The sequence below is a fragment of the Glandiceps talaboti genome, chromosome 8, assembly GCF_964340395.1.
Source record: "Glandiceps talaboti chromosome 8, keGlaTala1.1, whole genome shotgun sequence".
In the NCBI taxonomy this organism is placed as follows: Eukaryota; Metazoa; Hemichordata; class Enteropneusta; family Spengelidae; genus Glandiceps; species Glandiceps talaboti.
Window position 1 is genome coordinate 24,642,411 of NC_135556.1, and position 25,601 is coordinate 24,668,011.

At 33.5% G+C, this 25,601-nt stretch overlaps 2 protein-coding genes across 6 annotated transcripts in view; one reads left to right on the top strand and one right to left on the bottom strand.

The window, feature by feature from the left end:
• The window catches only part of LOC144438645 (uncharacterized), a 47,578-nt gene extending 27,660 nt beyond the window's left edge, over positions 1-19,918 (bottom strand). For 2 of the 3 annotated variants that reach the window (XM_078127765.1, XM_078127763.1), the window contains exon 1: positions 5,359-5,488. In XM_078127765.1, coding sequence (XP_077983891.1) covers positions 5,359-5,404 — 46 coding nt within the window. In that variant the 5' untranslated portion in view covers positions 5,405-5,488. Of the gene's footprint in view, positions 1-5,358; positions 5,489-13,058; positions 13,178-19,798 lie in introns of those variants that run through there. The other variant, XM_078127767.1, reaches the window with a different exon arrangement.
• LOC144438646 (UPF0462 protein C4orf33 homolog) lies at positions 5,844-25,497 on the top strand. Of its 3 annotated transcripts, XM_078127769.1 has the most exons (7): positions 5,844-5,963; positions 6,734-6,760; positions 20,353-20,565; positions 21,113-21,170; positions 21,292-21,343; positions 22,896-23,086; positions 24,752-25,497. In XM_078127769.1, the coding sequence occupies exons 3-7, from the start codon at positions 20,367-20,369 to the stop codon at positions 24,828-24,830; spliced, it is 579 nt and encodes a 192-aa protein (XP_077983895.1). In that variant the 5' UTR covers positions 5,844-5,963; positions 6,734-6,760; positions 20,353-20,366; the 3' UTR covers positions 24,831-25,497. The 3 variants fall into 3 exon arrangements, with proteins under 3 accessions (XP_077983895.1, XP_077983894.1, XP_077983896.1); XM_078127768.1 differs by lacking the exons at positions 5,844-5,963; positions 6,734-6,760 and adding an exon at positions 20,027-20,113; XM_078127770.1 differs by lacking the exons at positions 5,844-5,963; positions 6,734-6,760 and adding an exon at positions 20,051-20,098.
• Positions 25,498-25,601: the final 104 nt, after the last annotated feature.

A 25,601-nucleotide genomic window follows, 5' to 3' on the forward strand; every position in this document is an offset into this window, starting at 1 on the left:
AGAGCGATCTTGAAACTGAGCTATAGCTATCGTGTTGAGAGCGATCTTGAAATAGTACCACCAATACAAGTCTTTAGGCTATAGAAGTCTCATATCAATAGCCTTACTATACTATACGGATTGCCTACAGGTATTGACAGTTGCCTTGGTACAATATCATGAAATACCCTACTGTAGCAGACAAGCAGGGTGTATTGAATCTGACTGAGTTATTGGTAAACTGCCTAACAATTAACACCTTCCTAAATTCTTAGAAAAATGTTTGTTTAACAGTTTTGATGTGACACAAACCAAAATTCGAGTGGTGTTTGCATTGGAATCATCACAGATACATGACCTAGGCCTTTTCTATTATATGTCGAAACCATTTGAAATATTGAAACTAATAGTAGTTATGAAAATAAATTCACCTTCCTGTGTGTACGTACCTTCTACAAAACAATATAGCAATACCTGACAAGGTACATTTTTGTATCTGTTGATGAACATCAATTATATATTTGAAACATCATTTGAAGGCAAATTAAAGAAATTATTCACAAATGCTGGACAGAAATACCTTTTTTTTATTAGGATTGAAGCAACAAACTTTTTTGATCAGTCACTAAAAGGAAAAATGTCAACTTTACAAAGTGAAGAATTCTGGTTTTGGGGCATCTTCATGATATTTTGATTGTTCTTTTACATGGTGTATTTGTCACACATCTTAAAATGATACTACGAAATCATTCTACAGTGGGAGTTGCTTTTATATATTACACAATTGTATTGCATTCTCCAGCAACTTCTTGCATTTACACAGGCATGTATAGTTACTGCCTGGAGAAAATCTCATTTCACACATTTTGTGATAAATATCATTCACTACCAGTAACACTCAACAATGTACATGTAGATTACAAAAATCACCCTGATGAGAATAACATGGTTGCTAGGAAACCATATCATGGGTTGAGCTGCATCTGAAGGTTGTAGAGTCAATGACCACTAATGCAATGTACATGTACTGCACATGATGTATGAACAGATAAATGACAACTGATAAACATAACTGGAGATTGTGGACAAAACCCCCACACCATATAATTTATCTCTTCAGTAATACTCGTAATGATATGAACATGTGAATATTGAGTTGATAAGAATGTTTTCAGTTCATGAGTTGTATATATAAAATAATTGACTGATGAGGGACGGATAGTAAGTTGCTATCATGAATTGGAATTCAATGTTTAGTTTCATAACGACTGCTTTTATTACCTGTTGTGTTAACATGAGAAATCCACTCCTGTGAAACTATATCACATTTATATACATGTATTTACATGTCAACAAAAGAACCCCCTCCCTCACCCCCCTCCCACACACACACTCACTTTGTGACATTATTTTAACAAAACAACTAAATAAAATAAACTGTAATTTCAAATTGTGTTAAAATATTATGGGCTATACATATATGGATAAAGTTAATCACTTGTGGTGTGTAGAAGGAGTGTTTTTACCACAATTGGTCAATTAGTCATCCATGATCTTTGGGTCAAATAAAATAGCATCATCCTTCAACACTTAGAAGTTAGGGAATTTAAATTTAAATTTTTTGTCATATAGTATTGTATCGAGGTTTTACTGATAATTAGCTGTATTTCTTAAGAAATGTACGGACATTAAACTCAGGATATCATATATCACACACGTACAAGCCAAATTAAATGCATTTGAACAAAATATTATGGGCTATATATCCTGACAATCATCATTTATCCTGTAGAGCTCAAAATGTGTCAAGTTCACCAGTTAACTCTTCCTGATATTAATAACTTACGATTGAGTAGATAAATTATTCTGCATGGGTATAAATATTATAATTATATTATTTCCCCATATTATTCATCAGTCAGAAAATACTAGTACACATCTTTGACTCAAAGTGACAAGGGCCCTTAGGTAACTTCATATTTAGCTGAATGAAGAAAAATACTGGGGAATAAAATTTCAATGCTATCATATAATCACTTAGTATACATTATCCATTGCCATGTTTTTCCCACTGAAATCATTCATCAAGTGCCTAGGGTTGGGCTCAAGAAAACCTTAAAGTTTGGTTGAGTGGTGCCCACACATGTTTTAAATTTTGGCTTTATCAAACTGACTATCTTGTGATTTGATATCATTACTTCTGAGTTGAGGTCAACACAACCCACTTTTTAAAGGCCATTAACTCTTGATCAACAATGATTCACAATACTTCGAATACTGGTTTGTCAACTTCATGTTGTGTCATCTTTGAACTTCCTTTCCCACATAAGATAACAATGATCAGCTATTACCAGGACACACAGATAACAGGACCTAACCTTTCATCATCTTCCTATCAACCTAACCCCTGTATTTCCGTTCTTTGTCAACTCCAGCTAGCCATGTATATAAACATACCCCATACTTGGGTTGGTATGTAACATGTATCTAGATAGCTTGTTTTGACTGCTATTACAAAAAGCTGTAGTCAATGAATGCAAACTAACTGACCCCCAGTCACCAGGCTACTCCTCCTGGGTATGTTTTCAGTTTTTAAACCATCAAAATAACCACAGGTCAACAAGTAAAACATGTCTGATACCAAATGTTTTCAATATCTGTCAGTCAGTCATTGGACATTGTAATGTGTTCCATTCCCTTTCAGTATACACATTTATACAGGTTTGTTGTTGAATTTGAAATTTACAAAAATCATAAAATATTAACTTTAAGTGAAAATAATAAAATAAGTGATTATCATAAACTACAACATATCTACTTTTTTACAATAAAAAAGTACAAAATGCATATTATGTTACAAAAACGTGCAAAGTTAGGCTTTACTGTAAACAAGAAAACAACTGATTTCTATTATAAAGAATATATTTCAATCTCATCTATCACAGCACAACAATACAAAGTATATGATCATACAGTGTCACTTACATACAAAATGTATTACACATACACATAGACATTTCATCATGCCTAGAGCACTACTGAACCTCAGTACAGTTGTGCTAAAAGTCAAACATTAGGAAACTACCTTCCATGAAATAGACGTTATAGTGAATTAATTTTTCTGCAGAACTAAAAGACGAAACATATACTATAATATCTGCCACTTTCAATATTTCCTTAGTATGACTGTAGTAATATTAGTTGTTTTTTTTTCTCCACTTTTAATATTTTTGCTTCTTCTTGTCAAAAATGTCGAAATCTCCTTAGGTTGGTAGCTGTAACACTTACAATCAATGTGTTGTGAATATCGACAGAGCAGAACCAATTTTGAGAGTCGTCTACATGTATTCCCTCTACTCAAGGAACAGAGACATTCGAGGGTGTCTCAAGTAGAACACAGAGGATGCTTCACTTGTAACATCTGTAAAATCAAAATGTCTGATGTGTGTTTTCCACAATGCATAGCTTAGCTATCCATCAAATTCTCTGTCAGAAATGTTGTCCGCTGTATGACCATTCAGGATATCAGTGTAATTCAAGCATATGAACTGATAATTATCACCGACAGTTCATGGAAAACTGACTTGACAGTATACTGTAAACCTGAATATTTTCACTACAAGAAAATTTTACAGTCTTCAACTAGTTCCAAAAGACTAATGTTTAACACATTTCTATCACCCTGGTGCACTACGTTTATATACAAGAAGGAGGCATCACAGCCACTTCTTATTTTTATGTTTTTGTTTTCCAGTGAAATAAATCTTCAGCGAAAGTTTCCAGGTTGCCAGTACCAAACCCTCAACATGTACAGTCTGTAATTGAGGCCTCCTTAACTTTTGGCAAATAGTCAGTGAACAAAATACACTCAGTATGATAGATCAAATTAATATACACTAAAACTTAGATGTTGCTATAGCATCATATATGTACATCAGTGAGCAAAAATAGACTAGGTAACTGAGAGTGTAGTGTTTTTTTAATTAGTTACCAATAAATTATGTCATAATAAAATTAATGTCACTTTTTACATTATATCTGAATATCAAGTGAGAGCTCTGACAGTAACTAGACATAATACAATATTGAAGAAGGGAATAGTTAAGACTATTTCAAAACAATACTGAAGTAACTAGCAAATACCATAAAGTTATAGACTATGCTACAATTAATCAAAGTAGTCTGCTTCTCATTCCTGTTTCTTATAAATTAGCTTTGTTGTAATTTTACACATAGTTTTGTGTAAACTGTCTTTCCACTGTACTGTAAAGTCTTATTTCATCACAGACATGTACAATGTATAGCAATTTTGCAGGAGTCTGACCTTTCACCTTCTATGTAAATTGATATTGACGAATATCACAGTGAGAAAAGACATTCCTGTCTTGTACTTTTTGCTGTTTTTCATCAACATTTTTCCACAGATTCCTAAAGACTTGTTAATCATACATAGCAGGCAACTCGCTATCATCTCTGAAACAAATACAGTCCACGACTTTATCAGTACTATTTACATACAATGTTCAGTGAATGCATAGACACTGTATACACTCCCAGGGTGAACTGAAGTGTGTATATGAAGGTCACCCACTTCCCTAGTCTATATACAACATTCCACAAGTAAACTGAACACATGAATTCCAAGACTGTGATGTCAATATTATGTCATCATATTCTTCGTATGGTGTTTTGATATTGTTCACGACACCCGTTATACAACATAAGACATGCTAATTGCAATAATCGACATACCAGATACATAGGATTCTACGTAACTTGAGAGATATTGAATTGTAACAATTTTGAACTTTCTGCATTATAAGCTTTATGGAGCATGATTTTCTTGTATACTGGCAGCATTGTTTGTAGCTATATTTCCAAAACAATAAACTTTCGCATCTGCAGCATTCAACGCTATCCAAAAATTTTCTTTACAAAGGCAGTTTAATTACATACAAAGTAATTACAGTTAATCTAATTTTTACTCCATGGAAATGAATGGATGAATTGATAACTACATTATTATGCAACAGCAGGTATGTTGTACAGCACTCCTGGGACACAAATTATACAATTTTATACTAATTTCAAAATACAAAATTACTGTTTTCAAAACATCTTCCCCAGGTCTTGATGCAGATGTGATATGGAAAAAAAGTTACACTATAGATGACATAAAACCTAGTGAGTTCACCATGTGTGATGTTTTCATAAAGTCACTCAGGAGTGAACCTCTGTTTCAAAACAACCTAATAAATCATTACATCTCATGTCATAACTAGAATCTGGATTTTATCAAACTTCTGGCATTTTTCTTTGAACAACATTAAAGTTCTGCAGTTTCAAAACTTTGGGATGAGAACAACGATGAAAACTTACCCTCTCCACGCACACACATGGCACACTTGGAACGACGTTTAGCCATTTTGGAGACTAGAGGTGCAGTGATGACAGGATGTGTATAGTAAGAATTAAGATGGCTGGACGGTTTCAAGTTTATCAAGATATAGTGACTTCCACTGAGAAAGAATGTGACACCACCAACAAGAACATCATGATGGTTTATTTAAGACCTCCTAACAAACACATCAAAATGATGATGGCTGTTTCCAATTTAAGATGTAGAAGCTGGCAAGTTTTATTCAAATATGACAATTTTATATGAATACTTTAGTATTTAGCATTTGCACTGGTAACAAATGGTAAATTTGATAATGATAAATCATATTTTAAGAGAGTAATCATGACTTTGTTTTTATGTGATGAAAAACTGTCAAACTAGGTAGTCTTGTTGATTTGCTGGCTGTGGAGGTGGGGATCTGTGGGTGATTTTATGACAGAGTAATTCCCTATTCATATTTTTATAGAGTGAAAATAGTTTCAAGTAAACATCATAATCTGCTTAATCCTGTTTTGTGGAACTAGTTATTACTTATGTACAAACAAATATCCCCTTGAGAGAAAGAAGATTAACGTTTACTTTGGTAGGTTTCAAGATTTAGGGATAGATTATGCACAGAAAGAAAGCTAAATTTGTAAAACTGTCCATGTATAGGATATGCTTTTCGATTTCAGTCCCACCCTTCTATCTTAGTTTCCTGATTCAGTCATTGTACCAAGGAAGTTCTACTCTATCATATCGTTGAAATAATTATCATAATTTACTGCTTGCTGCCGATATAATTCTATTGCAACCACAGAAAGGAAGTGAGACTGTAAAATCATTGTTGCTGGTAGTCAGCTGTATGTAAACTTTGAAAAGGAACTAGTTTTAGTACTTTCAGTGGTTATTAATCATATGTAAATTTAAATCATAAATCATGCATTTTTGATAATAATTAATAATTCATTTGGAGAATAACTCTTTCTCAGGAAGTAAACATTTCAAAGACACAGAAATACAAATGAGCTGTCACATTCTATAGCCTCAGCTGCCTGTATGGCAACTCACCATTCTCTCCTCACATCCTTCCATATTCAACAATTTTAAGCTGGCATGGATTCAAGACTAAAATATATTAAAATAAATTATAATACATTAACTTAAAACATTAATTTGATTTTAATGTTAATATTTCTCTTTTATTATTGATTTTTGAGTGTCATTTGCTAATTATTTTATGAATATGTAAACTTGTACATGTATTAAATGTCTATATCATATATCATATCTGTGAATATAAATATATTTCTATATTTTTATGACCATTCATAAATTCACATTTGAATTTTTTATGATCACGTTTTCTTACAGGGTTTTCTGCAAAGGTTTGGTTAAAAGGTACTGGTTGAAAACACATGGCAATGAAAGCTGGTAACATTCATATATTTATTCTTAATCAGTATAGCAGTCCTCATCAGTCTGTCATACACCATTTATTTTATGTTGTATCTGAGCGTCCCCATGCATTGGCCAACCCCCTTTCCTATTTTGGAGTATTGACTGATAGGTCAGGATAACACTAATCTTACACAGGTCCAAACTGGACTGATATACATTGATTCATTGCTAACCTGTACATAGTATATCTGATCAACACATCACATATCAGCCACCCAAACAAACTAAGGTAAGAGTGACCATAAACAAACTACTTGGTAAAAGTGACCATAAACAAGCTAAGGTAAGAGTGACCATAAACAAGCTAAGGTAAGAGTGACCATAAACAATCTAAGGTAAGAGTGACCATAAACAAACTAAGGTAAGAGTGACCATAAACAAACTAAGGTAAGAGTGACCATAAACAAACTAAGGTAAGAGTGACCATATACAAACTAAGGTAAGAGTGACCATAAACAAACTAAGGTAAAAGTGACCATAAACAAACTACGGTAAAAGTGACCATAAACAAACTACGGTAAGAGTGACCATATACAAACTACTTGGTAAAAGTGACCATAAACAAACTAAGGTAAAAGTGACCATAAACAATCTAAGGTAAGAGTGACCATAAACAAACTAAGGTAAGAGTGACCATAAACAAACTAAGGTAAGAGTGACCATAAACAAACTAAGGTAAGAGTGACCATATACAAACTACGGTAAGAGTGACCATATACAAACTACTTGGTAAAAGTGACCATAAACAAACTAAGGTAAGAGTGACCATAAACAAACTAAGGTAAGAGTGACCATAAACAAACTAAGGTAAGAGTGACCATAAACAAACTAAGGTAAGAGTGACCATATACAAACTACGGTAAGAGTGACCATAAACAAACTAAGGTAAGAGTGACCATAAACAAACTAAGGTAAGAGTGACCATAAACAAACTAAGGTAAGAGTGACCATAAACAATCTAAGGTAAGAGTGACCATAAACAAACTAAGGTAAGAGTGACCATAAACAAACTAAGGTAAGAGTGACCATAAACAATCTAAGGTAAGAGTGACCATATACAAACTAAGGTAAGAGTGACCATATACAAACTAAGGTAAGAGTGACCATAAACAATCTAAGGTAAGAGTGACCATAAACAAACTAAGGTAAGAGTGACCATATACAAACTACGGTAAGAGTGACCATAAACAAACTAAGGTAAGAGTGACCATATACAAACTAAGGTAAGAGTGACCATAAACAAACTAAGGTAAGAGTGACCATATACAAACTAAGGTAAGAGTGACCATAAACAAACTAAGGTAAGAGTGACCATAAACAAACTAAGGTAAGAGTGACCATATACAAACTACGGTAAGAGTGACCATATACAAACTACTTGGTAAAAGTGACCATAAACAAACTAAGGTAAGAGTGACCATAAACAAACTAAGGTAAGAGTGACCATAAACAAACTAAGGTAAGAGTGACCATAAACAAACTAAGGTAAGAGTGACCATATACAAACTACGGTAAGAGTGACCATAAACAAACTAAGGTAAGAGTGACCATAAACAAACTAAGGTAAGAGTGACCATAAACAAACTAAGGTAAGAGTGACCATAAACAAACTAAGGTAAGAGTGACCATAAACAAACTACTTGGTAAAAGTGACCATAAACAAGCTAAGGTAAGAGTGACCATAAACAAACTACGGTAAAAGTGACCATAAACAATCTAAGGTAAAAGTGACCATATACAAACTAAGGTAAGAGTGACCATATACAAACTAAGGTAAAAGTGACCATAAACAATCTAAGGTAAGAGTGACCATAAACAAACTAAGGTAAGAGTGACCATAAACAAACTAAGGTAAGAGTGACCATAAACAATCTAAGGTAAGAGTGACCATATACAAACTAAGGTAAGAGTGACCATATACAAACTAAGGTAAGAGTGACCATATACAAACTAAGGTAAGAGTGACCATAAACAAACTAAGGTAAGAGTGACCATATACAAACTAAGGTAAGAGTGACCATATACAAACTAAGGTAAGAGTGACCATATACAAACTAAGGTAAGAGTGACCATAAACAAACTAAGGTAAGAGTGACCATATACAAACTAAGGTAAGAGTGACCATAAACAAACTAAGGTAAGAGTGACCATAAACAAACTAAGGTAAGAGTGACCATATACAAACTAAGGTAAGAGTGACCATAAACAAACTAAGGTAAGAGTGACCATATACAAACTAAGGTAAGAGTGACCATAAACAAACTAAGGTAAGAGTGACCATATACAAACTAAGGTAAGAGTGACCATATACAAACTACGGTAAGAGTGACCATATACAAACTAAGGTAAGAGTGACCATATACAAACTAAGGTAAGAGTGACCATATACAAACTAAGGTAAGAGTGACCATATACAAACTAAGGTAAAAGTGACCATATACAAACTAAGGTAAGAGTGACCATATACAAACTACGGTAAGAGTGACCATATACAAACTAAGGTAAGAGTGACCATATACAAACTAAGGTAAGAGTGACCATATACAAACTACGGTAAGAGTGACCATAAACAAACTAAGGTAAGAGTGACCATAAACAAACTAAGGTAAGAGTGACCATATACAAACTACTTGGTAAAAGTGACCATAAACAAGCTAAGGTAAGAGTGACCATATACAAACTACGGTAAGAGTGACCATAAACAAACTAAGGTAAGAGTGACCATATACAATCTAAGGTAAGAGTGACCATAAACAAACTACGGTAAAAGTGACCATAAACAAACTAAGGTAAAAGTGACCATATACAAACTACTTGGTAAAAGTGACCATAAACAAACTAAGGTAAGAATGACCATAAACAATCTAAGGTAAGAGTGACCATAAACAAACTAAGGTAAGAGTGACCATAAACAAACTAAGGTAAGAGTGACCATAAACAATCTAAGGTAAGAGTGACCATAAACAAACTAAGGTAAAAGTGACCATAAACAAACTAAGGTAAGAGTGACCATAAACAATCCATATATATATAAAGGTAAGAGTGACCATAAACAATCTACTTATTGCGACATGGTTATAATATCTGTTAAACAATTACCAAATCATAAAATGAAATCTTCTAGTCTTGTGTGATTAAGAATTGATATTTAGATATATATACATTTTTAAATCAACACAAGCGATGAACCGAGGAAGCAGTCATCAGCCACTTTTGTCAATCTGAGGTAGGTAGCCTGGAATATTGTAAATCACAATTCATGTATTATTTACTATACTGTAGATATATAAATTTTACATTTCACAATGAACTTTGTATTGAGAGATTATATACTATTCGACTAGTTCATTTCCTGATAACTGAAAAGTTGATAATTAAAATTATTTAAAGCTTAACACAGGTGATGAAATGATAACAAAGTCATCATATTCTTGAAGTCATTGCTAAACTGATGTAGATACGAGCATTAGCCACAACTAGTGACTGCATATTCTTTATAATACGCATTAATTCATATATAATGATAAACTTTGAGAAATCATCTACTATTGATAAGGAGATAGCTATTAAATTCTCGGGAGACTCATGATTTAATATGTTCAAAATGAGTAATGCAGAACCCCATGAATATTTCACTTTCTGTTAATGATAAGCTTTGGGATTCAAGAACGGAGGATGTAAACATGAAACCTTTGGAGGTTTGACATTTAGGTATTCTTTGCTGTTGGCATAATTAATAAATACTATCTATGTGTGTATAGCCATAGTATCAATTCATACAGGTAGGAGTAAACACCATTCTGTACCCAACTGAGTTAGAAAATGACGTAAACATTGAATCTTTCATATCTTTCTAATATTTAATGATAAGCTTTGGGAAATCATACATCTATCATTCAATCATGAGAATAGATTGATTAAATCCTTTCATGAGATATTCAACCAGACCTACCGACATTATACATTTCACTGACAATAGCTATATAAAATGTTTGGATAGTTTTTTAACATATATATATATTAATATGGATGAAAGATATATTTATCACAAGTAGGAATTCTTACATGTCCAAATATTTTGTTTAGACGCCATTGAATTCTTCAATATATTGTGAAACCAAACTGATAAATCCCGATGGATATGTGTAAATTAGTTTCATTCTTGATGTTATGCATTCTAAGTATATTGAATCACTTTCAGGAAAATTGTTGTGTAGCTGCATGTATTTACACTTAATTAGTGTAGGGGGGGGGGGGGGAGCAGACCTAGTATGAGTTGTCATCATGTTTATGACACAGTATAGTGTGTACAGCTAGAGACATGTAATATGCACAATAGGTGACTAAATATAAGGTAATTAAGGTATCTTGGCAACTAACTTTTAAGTCATTTTATGTAGCAACTGAAAACTGTCCGGTTATAATCACTGCCAATAGGGAACTTGCAAACCCGCCATGTTGAATGTTGCATCATGGGAAAGGTGATAATAAACACTAATCAAATAGTATTGTAAACAATAATGTTACATTGTTTTTAACCACAAATGCTCAATTCATAGTCACCCGGACCATTGTGGGAGGTTTTTTTTATCAGTAGCTCCTGATTAGGTATTACGATAACCACAAATAATCCCATAGTCCTTTGCACCTGAGCATGCTCAGTCTGGACTGCAAGTTCCCTATTTATAGAAACCATGTCAAATATATATTACCAATGAAAAGACTACTATGACCAAAACATGTAACTTTATCTGGTTAGCTTTTGGAAACTGTTTTACTATTGATAAGACCATGGCAGATTTACTGAATATCTGACATTTACTAAAAAGGCTATCAAATTGTGTGGGCATATCCTGTTCAGGTATATCTATGGATTCATTGCATTTGATAAGAAATGCAACATCTATATACATACCATAAAATCTATGGATTTCCTGGTTTTCATTCCAAAAGACAGTTCCCTCTTGTCAGTATATCAATCTGGAATATAACCTTTGGACAAGGCTCTTTTGTTTGCTAGTACTTTAGTATTTGTAACTATGTGGTTTACTTTTCTATTCCATTCTAGTTTCCAAATAACTGACTTTTTGTTGTACACACAAAGGTACAAGAAAACAAATTAAATGTACATGCTTTAATTTGTGTTTTGGGATTACCACATTTCAGGAAGTAGTTAGACAACATATCTGACATACCTACATGTACATCTAGGGTAGCTTTAAACAATTGACAAATGCATATGTATGTTTGCTGTATAAAGGGAAATAGTTACAGTGTGAAAATTAAGTGGGTCTCTGTGTGAAGTACTTCTTACTGCATGACTTGCATACATGTATATAGTCACGCTGCCACAGACATTAGGACAGACAAATCTTTTACTTTAACGTTCACTTGCATTATCAAGGCTTGAATTTAACCTATGTGCTGGATAGTCAGATTCAGCCAAGTGAACTGATAAAGTTACAATTTGCTATTGTTTATACAGACTACCACCTTAAAAATCTGGTAGCCTGCTACATGTAGATATGATGTTTAGTAGTCTATGTGTCCTGGACTAGTAGGACTCCGACTAGTGCTAAACTGGTACTCTAGATACAATGGTTAGTAGTCTGTATTCCCTGGACTACTACTAATCTTGTAGTCAAGATACACTGTTTAGTAGTCTATATGCCCTGGACTACTGCTAATGTTGTAGTCAAGATACAATGTTTAGTAGTCTATGTGCCCTGGACTACTGCTAATCTGGTAGTCTAAATTAGTAATCTGCATGCTACAGATAATTTCATGCCGATTATTTTCAAAGTAACTTTAAAAGCCTTTTTGTGAACCATTAGTATAAATTAGTTGAACTACACAACTGTATTTTCTATACTTCAAATTGTTCCCTTAAGGCCAGAACAATGCCAACATTTTCCATTTTACTCTCAGAGTGCTGTAATTTGTGTAGACCCTGGCCACTACTTTACTTATAGCTCAAATATGATGAATGTCTTCAATGCATGTCTTATTTCACCTTTGATCCATCCCTTATCTATTGTATCAATAATTAGGTTGAGATTATGAGTTTTATAAAATAACCAAAATCTATAAACATGTCCTAATTCTATTAATTTATGCCATTTACATATACGTAAAGTTCTGCTGTACGAACAGAATATCTTGGGAAGAACACTGTAAGAAAATAGGAAATAGCGATTTTGATACAATATACAAATACATAAAATATAAATGTACTCACTGCTAACAATGAAATATTGGTGACAATGTCAGCACACAAGTTGATCTCTGTATCCGAGGTAAACTCAGTGACTTGTTGAGATATGAAAAATACACATACACTCTGTCATATTATGTCACCTGCAAATAACACATAGTTGATTTATTATCAGTTTAGTCATACACACAATGTTATTGTCAATCACTGGTTGTTTGAAAGATTCATGTGTTTACCTTATGGAGCACAAACAACAAAAACAAAATAATTTTCAGTCCCGGGTGTCAGTAATGTTCAACTCAAGTAATATGATCAGTGACAATAAAAAGCAATAACTCCTCTGATGCCAAGAAAATGTGACAGAAAATACATGTTGGGGTTTCCCCACGTACAAATGTTCACCAGATGTGTATTTACAAAAACAAACAAGATATTCCTTAGCGGCTTTCAAGAAATTTTTAGACAAATCCAACTAATCTATATATAAATTATCATGGACTGAAAATCTAGCAATCATTTCAGTTGATTTTTTCCAAAATGAAAATATTTGAAAAATTTGACTTGCAAAATTAAAATACAATATTTTATTTTTGTTATTTGTAAATACAAATTAAAATATCCCACATTGGAAAGACATTTAGTAAAATGTACATGTGTCTATCATATGGTGGTTTATGGTATTTCTGAACAATGTTCAGGATGTTTGAACTTCACAACATCCACACATCCATCACATGAGATGACCACATAAAAAAATTCAGAACTGAATGGAATATTATGGCTTCAGAGCATATTTATGTAAACGTAACATATTTACTGAGATTACCTGTCACTATTACATACTTAGTACCAAAACAAAGAAAAATAAAATACATTTATTAACAAGCGACCTATCGGTCAGAATAGCTCCACTGTTTTTTTTTAATTTAATTTTTTATTTTGGTGACATGTAGAAGTGGTTCAGGTCTTCAGCTCTTCACTATGCAGTTTTGTTTTAGCGATGCAATAAAGTGGTTAGTGGTTTCATATGATGTCTCACTATAAAACACATTTTACACAGAAGTTGGTAATGTATTGTACTTTTATACCATAGTCACCATTTTATAACAAAAATCTACTGTTATGAAAAATTGCACAAAATCTCAGAAAAAAATGACTGGGAAATGCACACAAGAAAAAGAAAAAAAGAGGATTTTGAGGTTGGCTATAAATAATTCCAGTGTCTTACAGCTGTAACCCTAGAAAATTTTAATGATGAATGAAATAAAAATATTGAAATGTTGTGATCATATTAACAGACAGTGTTGTGGTTCTTGTGAAATCCTGCTTGGCAGTCAGATATTCAATTTCTAATTATAATATTAGATTAAAATTTCTAAAAATTATTTATATTTGTTGCGCCTCCAGGAACACAACATATTTATTACTAAAACAGAAGAAAGTAAAAATATACAGAAATATACACTGAAAGTTAGTGTACATATTGACATATAATAGTTGCTGCAGATGATTTGTTTCCATTGTTCCTAGTACAGATCATGATATCAACAACCTGTTCTAATTTCATAATTTTGGGTGTAACATCTAATAAAAACACTTTTACAATTTGAATATACTTAGTATTTGCATTATTGCCACACCTTTCTATTCTGATAGTCATATAAGTGAACCTAGTGGCAGCTATTTATATTGTACTGTTTTATATGGGTCTCTATCTAATATACAAATATACATACACACAGCTTCATAAGCCTTGCACTGAAACATGCACTGGAACACATTTATTACATTAATCAAATTATAAATACTACAAACACAATCTCATAGCTCTCCCTATTACAATATCATAATTTGAATAATTGCCTTATTTGTTGATTTGCATATTGATAAGCATATTTATGAATGACAAAATCTTGGTTTTCTAAATCTGGTTGACAACTGTTACAGCATTTACATTTATAATCGTTACGAAATTAGGATATAGTCGAAGTATACTGTAATTTCATTATTAAGTACTAGTGAATAGCATGAATATGTGAAGACCATGTTTTTCTATTTTACTGTTTGTGATATTTCATTCTGTACAAAGGTAAAATTGTGTAAATTTAGGAAAAATACTCATCACATATTGATACATATGACAGCTGGTCTACTTGTTGTTAAACAACAGAGTACACTAAAACAACATACTAATGTTATTTAGGTTTAATCCATATATAATTGTTTGACAGGACAGGAATCTGATTAAAATATGATGTCCTGAAAACATTTCCATTTCTTTATAAACCTCTATTTCCTTCGTTTCAAATGAAATCATGTTTTTTTTCCCTCAAATGATCTTCTTTCCATAAAGAAACCGATCTGTATTCACCATTTCAGATATTAATCTGGGGACTAGGGTACTGGGATGTGAATACTTTTATCTTGAAAATTTAAAAATCCAAAATTATTCATTTAAAATCATGGTACTAAATAAATGCATGTGATCAAAAGGTATGTGTCAACCAGACCTATTTAGAGCAAAAATTATGATTATAAACATATTATACTTATTTCCAAAGATTAATATGCTGGTGACATAAACAAACAATTGATATTTGGTATAATAAAACTATCAAGGGACTTATTATTCATTTTGAAATGTTGTTAGCTTTTGTGGTTCATGTCACTATAACTATGTACAGTTACTAGTATGTAATATTAGTACAAACAGATGTTAGTTAAAATAGTGCAATAAATTCCAGCAATCACCCATCTATATATGAGTATGACATGTAGTTAATTGACTAACATTGTATGGATTGAAATTAGCACAGGAAAAACTTCACTACAGTTACATGATTTTAACCTCACTCCCTCAATCTCTTAGTCTAGTTCCTATACAGTATCATTACCATTGGTTTAATTAGAAACCACATTGACATCCAGAAAATCTCTGTGATAGATGGACTGCGTGTTCAACATTCTATGATGCCTGGAATTTCTGACATGCATCATCTAACAAGTGGGACATCCCCAATCATAAATCAAGTCATCCACCCAAGTTGTAACTTTGGTTATTTGATAACCTTGCCCTACATTAGCAGTTGACATTTGACCTTATGTATGGCAATGAAGATATACCAAAAATGTTGGTCATGACATCGTTCCTGGAGTAGTTTGAGTAACAATACCCCAGTATCATCTTTTTTATTGATACAAGTCTCAAACAGCCAGTCTGAGTATAAAGGTATTCTATTTTAATAAAATATCAGATTTGAGACATAATCCTACAAATACTTTAGACAACAAGTTCTATCTAGTAGATCATACAATCCTCAAAATACTTCATCTATAAATAAGTTCTGTCTATTTAATATTATAACATGATACATTGGCAGCATATGACACAGTTATCTTCACCATTTATCTTGCTATCTCATTATTCTACCAATATCTTCATTGGTTTAATTGTCATTTATTTGTTCACACCTTTTAATGAGCTGGTCAATTATCAGGTACACAGTCTGAAGGTGTGCCTAAAACCCCCTTGACCTCTGACCTGCAAATTGATTCATGACTTTGTTCACTTCACATGCTGATCCTGACATTGTTGTCAGCATACATTAACAATGGTTGTCTATGTTATTATACCCAGTGAACCAAATATGGAGTTACTGTAAATGAAATACCATGCCTTCATCACTGAAATAATAACACTACATTTGAACTTACAAATATACATGTTCCCTTTCTCAAACAAAGGTGCATTTGATTGGCAATTGATAAAGTCCCCACTTTACCGTACCCCGGATTTACTTGTAGTAAAAACCTTCTTTGTCTCTGAATCTTTGTTCTATGAATTGAAATCACTCACAATTAAACAGGTCAGCATATCTTTCCATCATTTAATCACTGATGACAATGTTATTTGAAATACAATAAAGACAATACAAGCAAACCAAATTATCACATCGTTTCACCTCATGTCATGTATCTTGTCATCTTGGAACTGGAAAATATTTGACTATAGATTGTACAGTGGGTACAAATACCAATGATTATGTTATTTGAATAGGAGATATAACATTCAACGACTAAGATGGAATCATGACATGAAAAACTATAGAATTTATTATACAAATGTATAAAACACAAGGGTAACAAAAACCATACCAAACCTTTGAAAATTCTGTAAAAAAGCATGCAGGGAACAATGTTTAGGAACCCTAATAATAGATAGGGAAATACCATTACGCATAACCCACAATTTTGGTTGGGACTCCCCATAAAAATGACTAGTATGCTCAGGTAGATTTTATCTTTTGCCACCCGTACCCACTGAGGGGAAAATTAGGTAGTTTTTAACTATTGTCAGTCAAACCAACAATGGGGATTGTTATATAATCTGTACTGAGTGATGGATGACAAATCATAGTTACAATCAGATAAAGTTTCACGGAAGTACCCAACATAATTTAAGGAAACTTGTCATTACATGTATTATATAATTAAGGAGACCTTTGGACAATACAGTATGGTAGTGGGAGCCTGAGTATACCTGAACTGAGGTGTCTAATCTAAAGTGTTATACAGAAATCTGTTTAGTAAAAGTTTCCACCTTAGGACTATCCATTCCAAACTACAATGATGTTGTTAAATAGCATCTTTACTTGTCAGATATACTAGTATACCTATCAATAGTGAGAGACCAGTTCTATTATGATACTTTTATTTCTTCCTTTGATATATTATTGTTTGTTTTTTGTATGGTTGAAATAAATAAACTGTGCAATTATAAACCATAAGTTCTATCTCTTTGTAACACCAAATGTCAGTGGGTTCACCATCACATATTTTCTACTAGTAGTAACTACGATGTCAGACATCTTTGTTGTTTGGGTAAAGCTCTCATGATGTGTTAATCAATAAAATCAATATCAAATAGGTCTCTAAAGGCCATTACACAATTACTTACATAAATGATCTCAAATACTAGGAACTTTAAACTACAAAATATATCTATAAACACTAAATCTTCCCTTCATAGTCATTCAGATTTAAAGGGCTAAATTCTCAAGTTTCAGATCGTAATATTTGAAATTTTGAAGAAAGATCATCAAGTTTTTCAAGTTTGATATATGAATTTAATGCTCTAACAATGGCCACCTTGTTCTGCCACTTAAACTACCACTGTACCAGGGTAACTGTTGAGTGTCTTTACAAGTGTTTTTTCTATGAGGAATAGAATATAAATATATAGAGAAGATTGTCATGTACTTTAATTTGTAGATTTATACGGATACACAATTGAAACTATTAAGAGATTTATAGTGCTGTAATTTGTTGGAATGACTTCACTTGCGGTATCCAGTCACAGTACAAGTTTGTCACCAAAAGAAAAAAACATGACAACAACAAAAAACAGAGACTTAATTTTTATGGCCAGGAGTACTACTACTAAGTGTTGTCAAGGAAATAAATGTGACACTTTTTATTTACAGAAATGTATTTATTTGGAACAAAATCCAGAGCTAAGATATATGATCCCTGAAAAACATGTTCTTGCAAGAACATACTTTATGCTATGTGATCAGAAAACTTTGTGAATTATTTGCCTCCTTTAGGACTCCAATATTTGACTAACTTCCTTCATAGACTTCCAATATGACTTTCAAGTTCCATGAAGGGACAATACAATGAAATTAGGTTTACACATTCATACAGCTCTTCAAAGGTATTGGGAGGAAACAAGCATAGTATGTGGACTATGCTTCCATGAATCAAGGAACCACTGTAATTATAACAGCAGTTCATTCTCACACAGTCGTTGAAATCATGAATACAATTTTACACAAATCTTGTCAACATGACAGATAGATAGTAACGGAGACGTGTGTAGCTGTACATGCTACAAAGAAATATTTAGATTCCAATACACTACTTATTTTACACAATACTACAATAGCTTCATAACTGTTCCATTCAGTGTTTACACCAGTGACCAGGTTGGAAGGTCTTGGGTTACCTATACAGTCCCTAGGTTAATAAAACCAATACAGTGGCATTTGTTTACCTGTCAGGAAGTACGGGTTCGATGTCTTCTAGACTTACCAACCAAATGTTTACGTCCACGATGACACAAAAAAATGCGTAAACAATTGATTTTGTTAAACATGTCTAAAAACTTATTGATTTGCCTATTAATTGTAGGGGCTGTCTTTATGAATAACTTACACTCTGTAAAGTCCCGCGGTTTCACAGTTCCTTATCTGTGTTTCACGCCAAATTTCGCCTAATTACAAACACTTCTTTCAAAACTGATTATTATCGAGGAGAAAAACAAACAAACAAGAATTTGTACAATTTCACGTGTCACTTTGTTCATCGGTAGAGCTATACGGGTGATCACACATTGTAGTGGCTGTAGAGTCAAGAGTCGAAGAAAACTTTTCTTCGATGAAATGTGAGCGAACGACAACTCAAGGTATAGTTATCAGAATTCCGCATTTGAAAGAGAACTCTATTTAAATTTACCATACACTGAATGTGCTACCCCATTATGAAGTAATAATGAGGTACATGTATACAGTAACGGTATACTGCAATATTACATATTTGCAACAACCACCACCACCACCACCACCTGTTCCGATGTTCGTAATGTTACCTTATAATCAGGGCCCTAGCCTAGACAGTGTCGTTGACCACGACCAAGTTGTGGTTATTTTCTGTCTCTTGGGGAAAACCGTGAGTTATTTGACTCGTATACAATGCACGCTTACCTTTGTCTTGTTTATTAGATGACGAGCTCACAGGAGATTGATCTGAATACAATAATGTAAATATGCGGGTTGACACCAGCTCTCTTCGTGCGTGTACTCAGTAAGCTTTGGAAATTTATACCAATGTAATATGCAAATCACACGGAAACATGGCTGACACCATTTATCACGTGACTTACAGGTATATACCATTTTGGATTAGGTAAATCAACAGGTGGGTGACAGGAAGTGTGCGTCTGGTACCCGTGTCTGGTATCATCAAATCACTTGGCGGCCAACTTGAAGTTCGAGGATATCCGGGTTTGGAGAACGGATGTAGCACACATTTGTAGATTTGGAATTCTTTGTATAACAATTGACCAAAGAAAATGACATAAATTTCCAGTTTATTTTACCAATGATTGAACATAGTGCTGCTGCAGTTATAATATGATAGTGGTATATTGGACCATTCACAATATCACACATGATCACAGCGATCCAGCGACAATACCACCCAGCATTGTTCTTTTCTAATTAATGTATTTTAATGATAGTGTTTTGTTAATTGGCAGGTGGTTTTGTTACCATGGCTACACATGTATACCAAATCAAAACCCAATGGAATTCAACTCCTATAGATCATAATCCCATTGAAATAAAATTGTCAGGTAACCATGACAACGGTATGACTGTCACGATGGAAGTAGCAGCACCATTTTTCAATGATCCGCCAGCACCTAAAGGAGAACCTGGAAAACCATTCCCACAGCTTTGGGATTATGAAGGTAATGGGTGGGTGATAACGATGATGATGATGATGATGATGATGGTGATGATGACGGAAGAATATTTATACATTTGAAATTAGCAAGGTTTTCACAATCAAGACTCAAAAAGACTACAGAACTTGAGTTTTGCCACAGTACACCCCTCTATCATATGATAGGTGGTGTTATAGCCAGACTGCTGTACAGGCAGCTAGCTAGCTAGCTAGATGGATGGATGGATAGAAAGACAGATGAACGGATGGTGGGTGGATTGACAGAGACAGACATTTAGAAAGATTATCTAAGATATAGAGGCAGGTAGACAGACCATGTTTTGATGCAACTCATATGAAAGTAGTTAACATTATGTTCAGTATTCAGTTTCATGCAACAAGGAATGGTTCTAAAGATTCTGTATAAGTTGGAAAATAAATAGGAGACTCTGGCTGTTGTTTGGTGGTCTGAGTTCTGGTGAATAACATTATTAAGCCAGGTAGCTGTCTGGACAAGAAAATAAAGGAAGTTTGATCACAAAATATCACCTACCTTGAATGATTTATTACAGTTGTAGAAGCATTCTTCCTGGGTGAAAACAACAAATACTTAGAAGTTGAACTTTGCCCGTGAGTAAAACTTTACATTGTTATAAATTTTATGAATTGATACTATTTGCTGTACAAAAACTCTAATACTGTACTCCTCTTGCTGTGTATATATTTGGTTTTCTTTCTCTCTTTTCTCCAGACATGGTCAACATCTTGTACTTGCATTGAATGGATTCAGAAATATGTTTAAGGTGAGGAGTCTTTTGTAATCAATATTTCCTGAATGTTTATTTCATTGCATATGTTGTTTCAATAATTATAACATTTATTTTGTCATTATATTCAAATATATTGAGGCACTTGTTAGCATTTTTTTTCTTATCATTCATAGATTTGCCTAGCCAACAACCTACAACTTCAAAAGGGCTTGCCATGTACTAGTAGTACTCTACTCTACTGGGGGTGTTTCCATCAACTTATCCTTATGTACACATATCATTTTCGCCATCATTACCAGTGTAAGGGGTTATTTCACCATAATTCAAAATGAAATCAACACTCACTTAGTTTCCTTGACATGTGAAAACTGGATGTGATGAGAGGTGAAAGTTCATTAATCTGCAAATACAAATGCATCAAATAAATCAGTTCAAGTCATATTTCATTACTCTTAATTAGATTGTAAAATTCCATATTGTCACTCCACTCTCAAAGCCATGTCACTCCACTCTCAAACTCTGGCCATGTCATTCCACCCCAAAGCCCTGGCCATGTCACTCCATTCTCAAAGCCCTGGCCATGTCACTCCATTCTCAAAGCTCTGGCCATGTCACTCCATTCTCTAAGCCCTGGCCATGTCACTCCATTCTCAAAGTTCTGGCCATATCACTCCACTCTCAAAGCCCTGGCCATATCACTCCACTCTCAAAGCCCTGGCCATGTCACTCCATTCTCAAAGCCCTGGCCATGTTTCTCCACCCTCAAAGCCTTGGAGATTCTAAACAGAATGTAACCACATGACCAGTATGTAAGTCAACCCCCATGCCCGTTTTGTCCTACAATTTTTTTAATTCTAAAGTCTAGGAATTCAATCCCAGCTTCTTAGCTTATCAGTGGAGCCATACGTATTAAATAGGATGACAAACTTTTTCTCAACTTATGCCAGATAACTTTTTTATTCACCCATGCTTTAATCCTAATCTGAACTGGGTTTGTCTTAGTCTGGATGATGCCAACATGAAGAGATCTTGAGATTGGATGAAAGATAGCACTAAACTAGGATTGTCCAAGCCATTGGCTTTTAGTAGTTCATAGAACATAAATCAGTCTACTGCAGTCTGTATGTACCATTGGCTGATGTGACCTTTGACCCCACAAGTATACTAATTTGCATAAAGCAAGATCTTCAGATTGCATGTCTTGAAAAAATCAATATTTGATAAAATATGAGGAATAAAATTAGTTTCCTTATTTATGTCATCTTGTTTGATCATCAAATCTTTGGGTACTTGTGTCCACAGCTAGGTATATGAGAATAAAAACTAGACCGACTTTATCAGGAAACATAAAGGTAAAGGTATTCCATATCACTACATATATCATATTCTTAGAGGGTGCAAATTTTTGTTGTTGTTGTTGTTGTTGTTGTTTTGTTTGTTTTTTGCACCTGTAGGATGAAATTGGTACTAGATTACCAAGCTACACTAAAGGGTAGTACATGGACTGGTGTGGCTAAACTTCCCATGGAGTATTTCCCTCCAAATATTTTTTTTAAATTTTTTTTATTTTTTTTTGCACCTGTAGGATGAATTGGTACTAGATTACCAAGCTACACTAAGGGGTAATACATGGACTGGTGTGGCTAAACTTCCCATGGAGTATTTCCCTCCTAATACCACCAAGTTTAATGCCTATGCTATACATGGGTCTGGCAATAGCAGAGTGTATGAATCATTATATCCAGTAGAAGCTGATGCATATACTGAGCCTGATTTGTGAGTATAGATACATACATGTAACTCTGTTATTCCTATGTCTAGGGAAGTTAGCACTATTTAGTAAAATAACAACTTATATATTCCCACCCCCTCTTCATTTTATGCAAATATTCTATATCTTAATACTGCCTCTCATGCATTAAATTCAGAGGATCACAACAGATAATCAAACATCAGATTTGACAACAAATATTTTTTTTTTAATTGTAACCTGTCATGTTTTCCTATGTATTCATCATTGCAACTCGGCGATGTGTCATGTTTTTATACATATTCATCATTGTAACTAGGTGTTGATTGCACTTTCAAAAATTTCATTTCTGGATTATCAATTTATGAGATAGAACATGTGCCTAAGTCTCCCGGTTGTTTACTGTCAGGTTTGTAAAGTAAAAACTAAGATATGTTTAGGAGTAAAGCTGAAACTTTAAAATAGCGTCAAATCAAAGATGATCATTGTTCCAAACATTGAAAATCAAACAAAAAGGGGAAAAGATTGTGTAAAAAGTACTCCACCTTTCAACTTGCAACTTTAGCCTCCCCCCCCCCCCCCCATTTACTAAGTGCAAGATGCTTCACCAGTTGAAGAAAAATTGGCTAAGATTATTTTTTGCCTTCTTTTCACCATTGGACAGCAAACACTTGAAAGATAGAACTGTGTATTATATAACCATTAAAAAACCACACTGTATTGACTATTAAATATTACCTGGATGCCTGTAAGCATTTCCACACATGGTGTGATAGAATGACCTTGTACATTCTCATTACAATAGGTGCTGTAATTAGGTGTCCCTGAATACTAGACATGTTACACCCCCCCCTTAGGCAATTATCTTGTTATCCCAATGGATAGCTTCACCTATGTGTCATTTGATTCACAATAAGACTAAACTGTGAACATTACCACCCATGCCCCAACCTCAAGGCAATTTATCCAATGGACTGGGATGATTGAAGGGTCTGTGAAAGAAATCAGTGTTATTAAGGGGAGGGGGAGGGGGAAGAGGACAATACATTGAAAAGAAAGATAATTTGCATACTACTCAGTGAAACTACAACACATATGTTCAGCCATGTGAGTTGTACAAGGACTGTACCACATCCATGTTTCTGGAGCTCTACATCCCTGGGGAGGATACCAGTGGCCAACTCTGATAGGGGTGTGTGGCCAATATTGCCTACCCCAGACCCCATTTGAGACCCCCAACAGTCTAATCATTTCAAGACTGAATGATTCATGTTTGTTTGCACTCTACATTGTTGTCACATAAACAACCATGCGGAACACAAACAAGTCTTTCAATCAACATCACATCTAGGGATTTATGAACTACAGAATACTGTCAAACATACATTTATATCTTTAATATATAATATCAGTATTATGCTTCAGGACATAAAGACAAAGAAATTAAATATACCCCGATATATGGTAATAGATCCAATTACAAAACAGACAAAGAAAGAAAATATAGACTATTAACCATGCTCATTCAGAGGATATCCAAAAAGAAAATCAAATTACAGATATAGAATTTAATTTCAGAACAGAATTCTACTTCAAATAAACAAACCTATTCTAGTAATACAGACATACATCATTACAAATATGATGACAAACCACTAATATAATGTGATACTTTCTGTTTACATTTGCAGTCATCGATTGGAGTACTTCAAAGAAGTGGATTTCAAAGCCATGATAAACTTTACAAAGTCAGATCTGTGGACTGTATGAAGACTATTTTACATACAAAAAGATACAGATAAATAAGAAATGAATGCCTGAAAACAAAATTAGATAAATTCAACTCTAGGGACCAAGGGAAGACTTGTCTCTACTTTCTAACACCTATCATTTATCCTTTGAAGTACTGCCATGTATAAAATGTCAAGTGACTTGAGTTTATGCCATATAAACATCTTTGTAAACCACTCTGCTCTGTACAGTAACACTACCTAATGTACACTATCTGATTTCTTCCTCACGTCAGCATAACAAAATGTGTCATGGTTGTGTATCTTGAAAAAGTACAAAAAAATATGGGATCTATACCCAAGTCTTTCAATGCCATGACAACCTGGATCTATATCATTGGTTCTGTGGTGGTCATAATATGATTCAAAACAATCAAAATTGCCATTATTTCATTTTTTTCAAAGTCATAGTCACAAGTCCCCTTAGATTACTTGGAATTTTCTTGGCTGAATATAGAAAATGTTGGGTAATGATATCTAATTATACACAAAAGTAATCATATATTCTTTAATTGCATTGCATGCCTTGAAGGGATTACAAGATAACTCAATTACAGTCCAGTATTACTATTAATACAATAGCCATGAAATGAATCAAACTGACATCATTTATCATAACAGTATAATATTAGAAACCTCTTGCACCAAGTAAAGAAAGAAGTATAAAATTGCACATTTGGATTCATTATGCAGTGCTTGTATTATATGATTATCATGGCATGGGAATAAATCTTGAATTATATACATTATG

Coding starts and splice junctions, on each gene's coding strand:
- LOC144438646 (XM_078127769.1), top strand. CDS start 20,367: ATGGCTACACATGTATACCAAATCAAAACCCAATGGAATTCAACTCCT. Junction 21,344..22,895: donor GATTCAGAAATATGTTTAAG/GTGAGGAGTCTT, acceptor TTGCACCTGTAG/GATGAATTGGTACTAGATTA. Junction 23,087..24,751: donor GCATATACTGAGCCTGATTT/GTGAGTATAGAT, acceptor TTACATTTGCAG/TCATCGATTGGAGTACTTCA.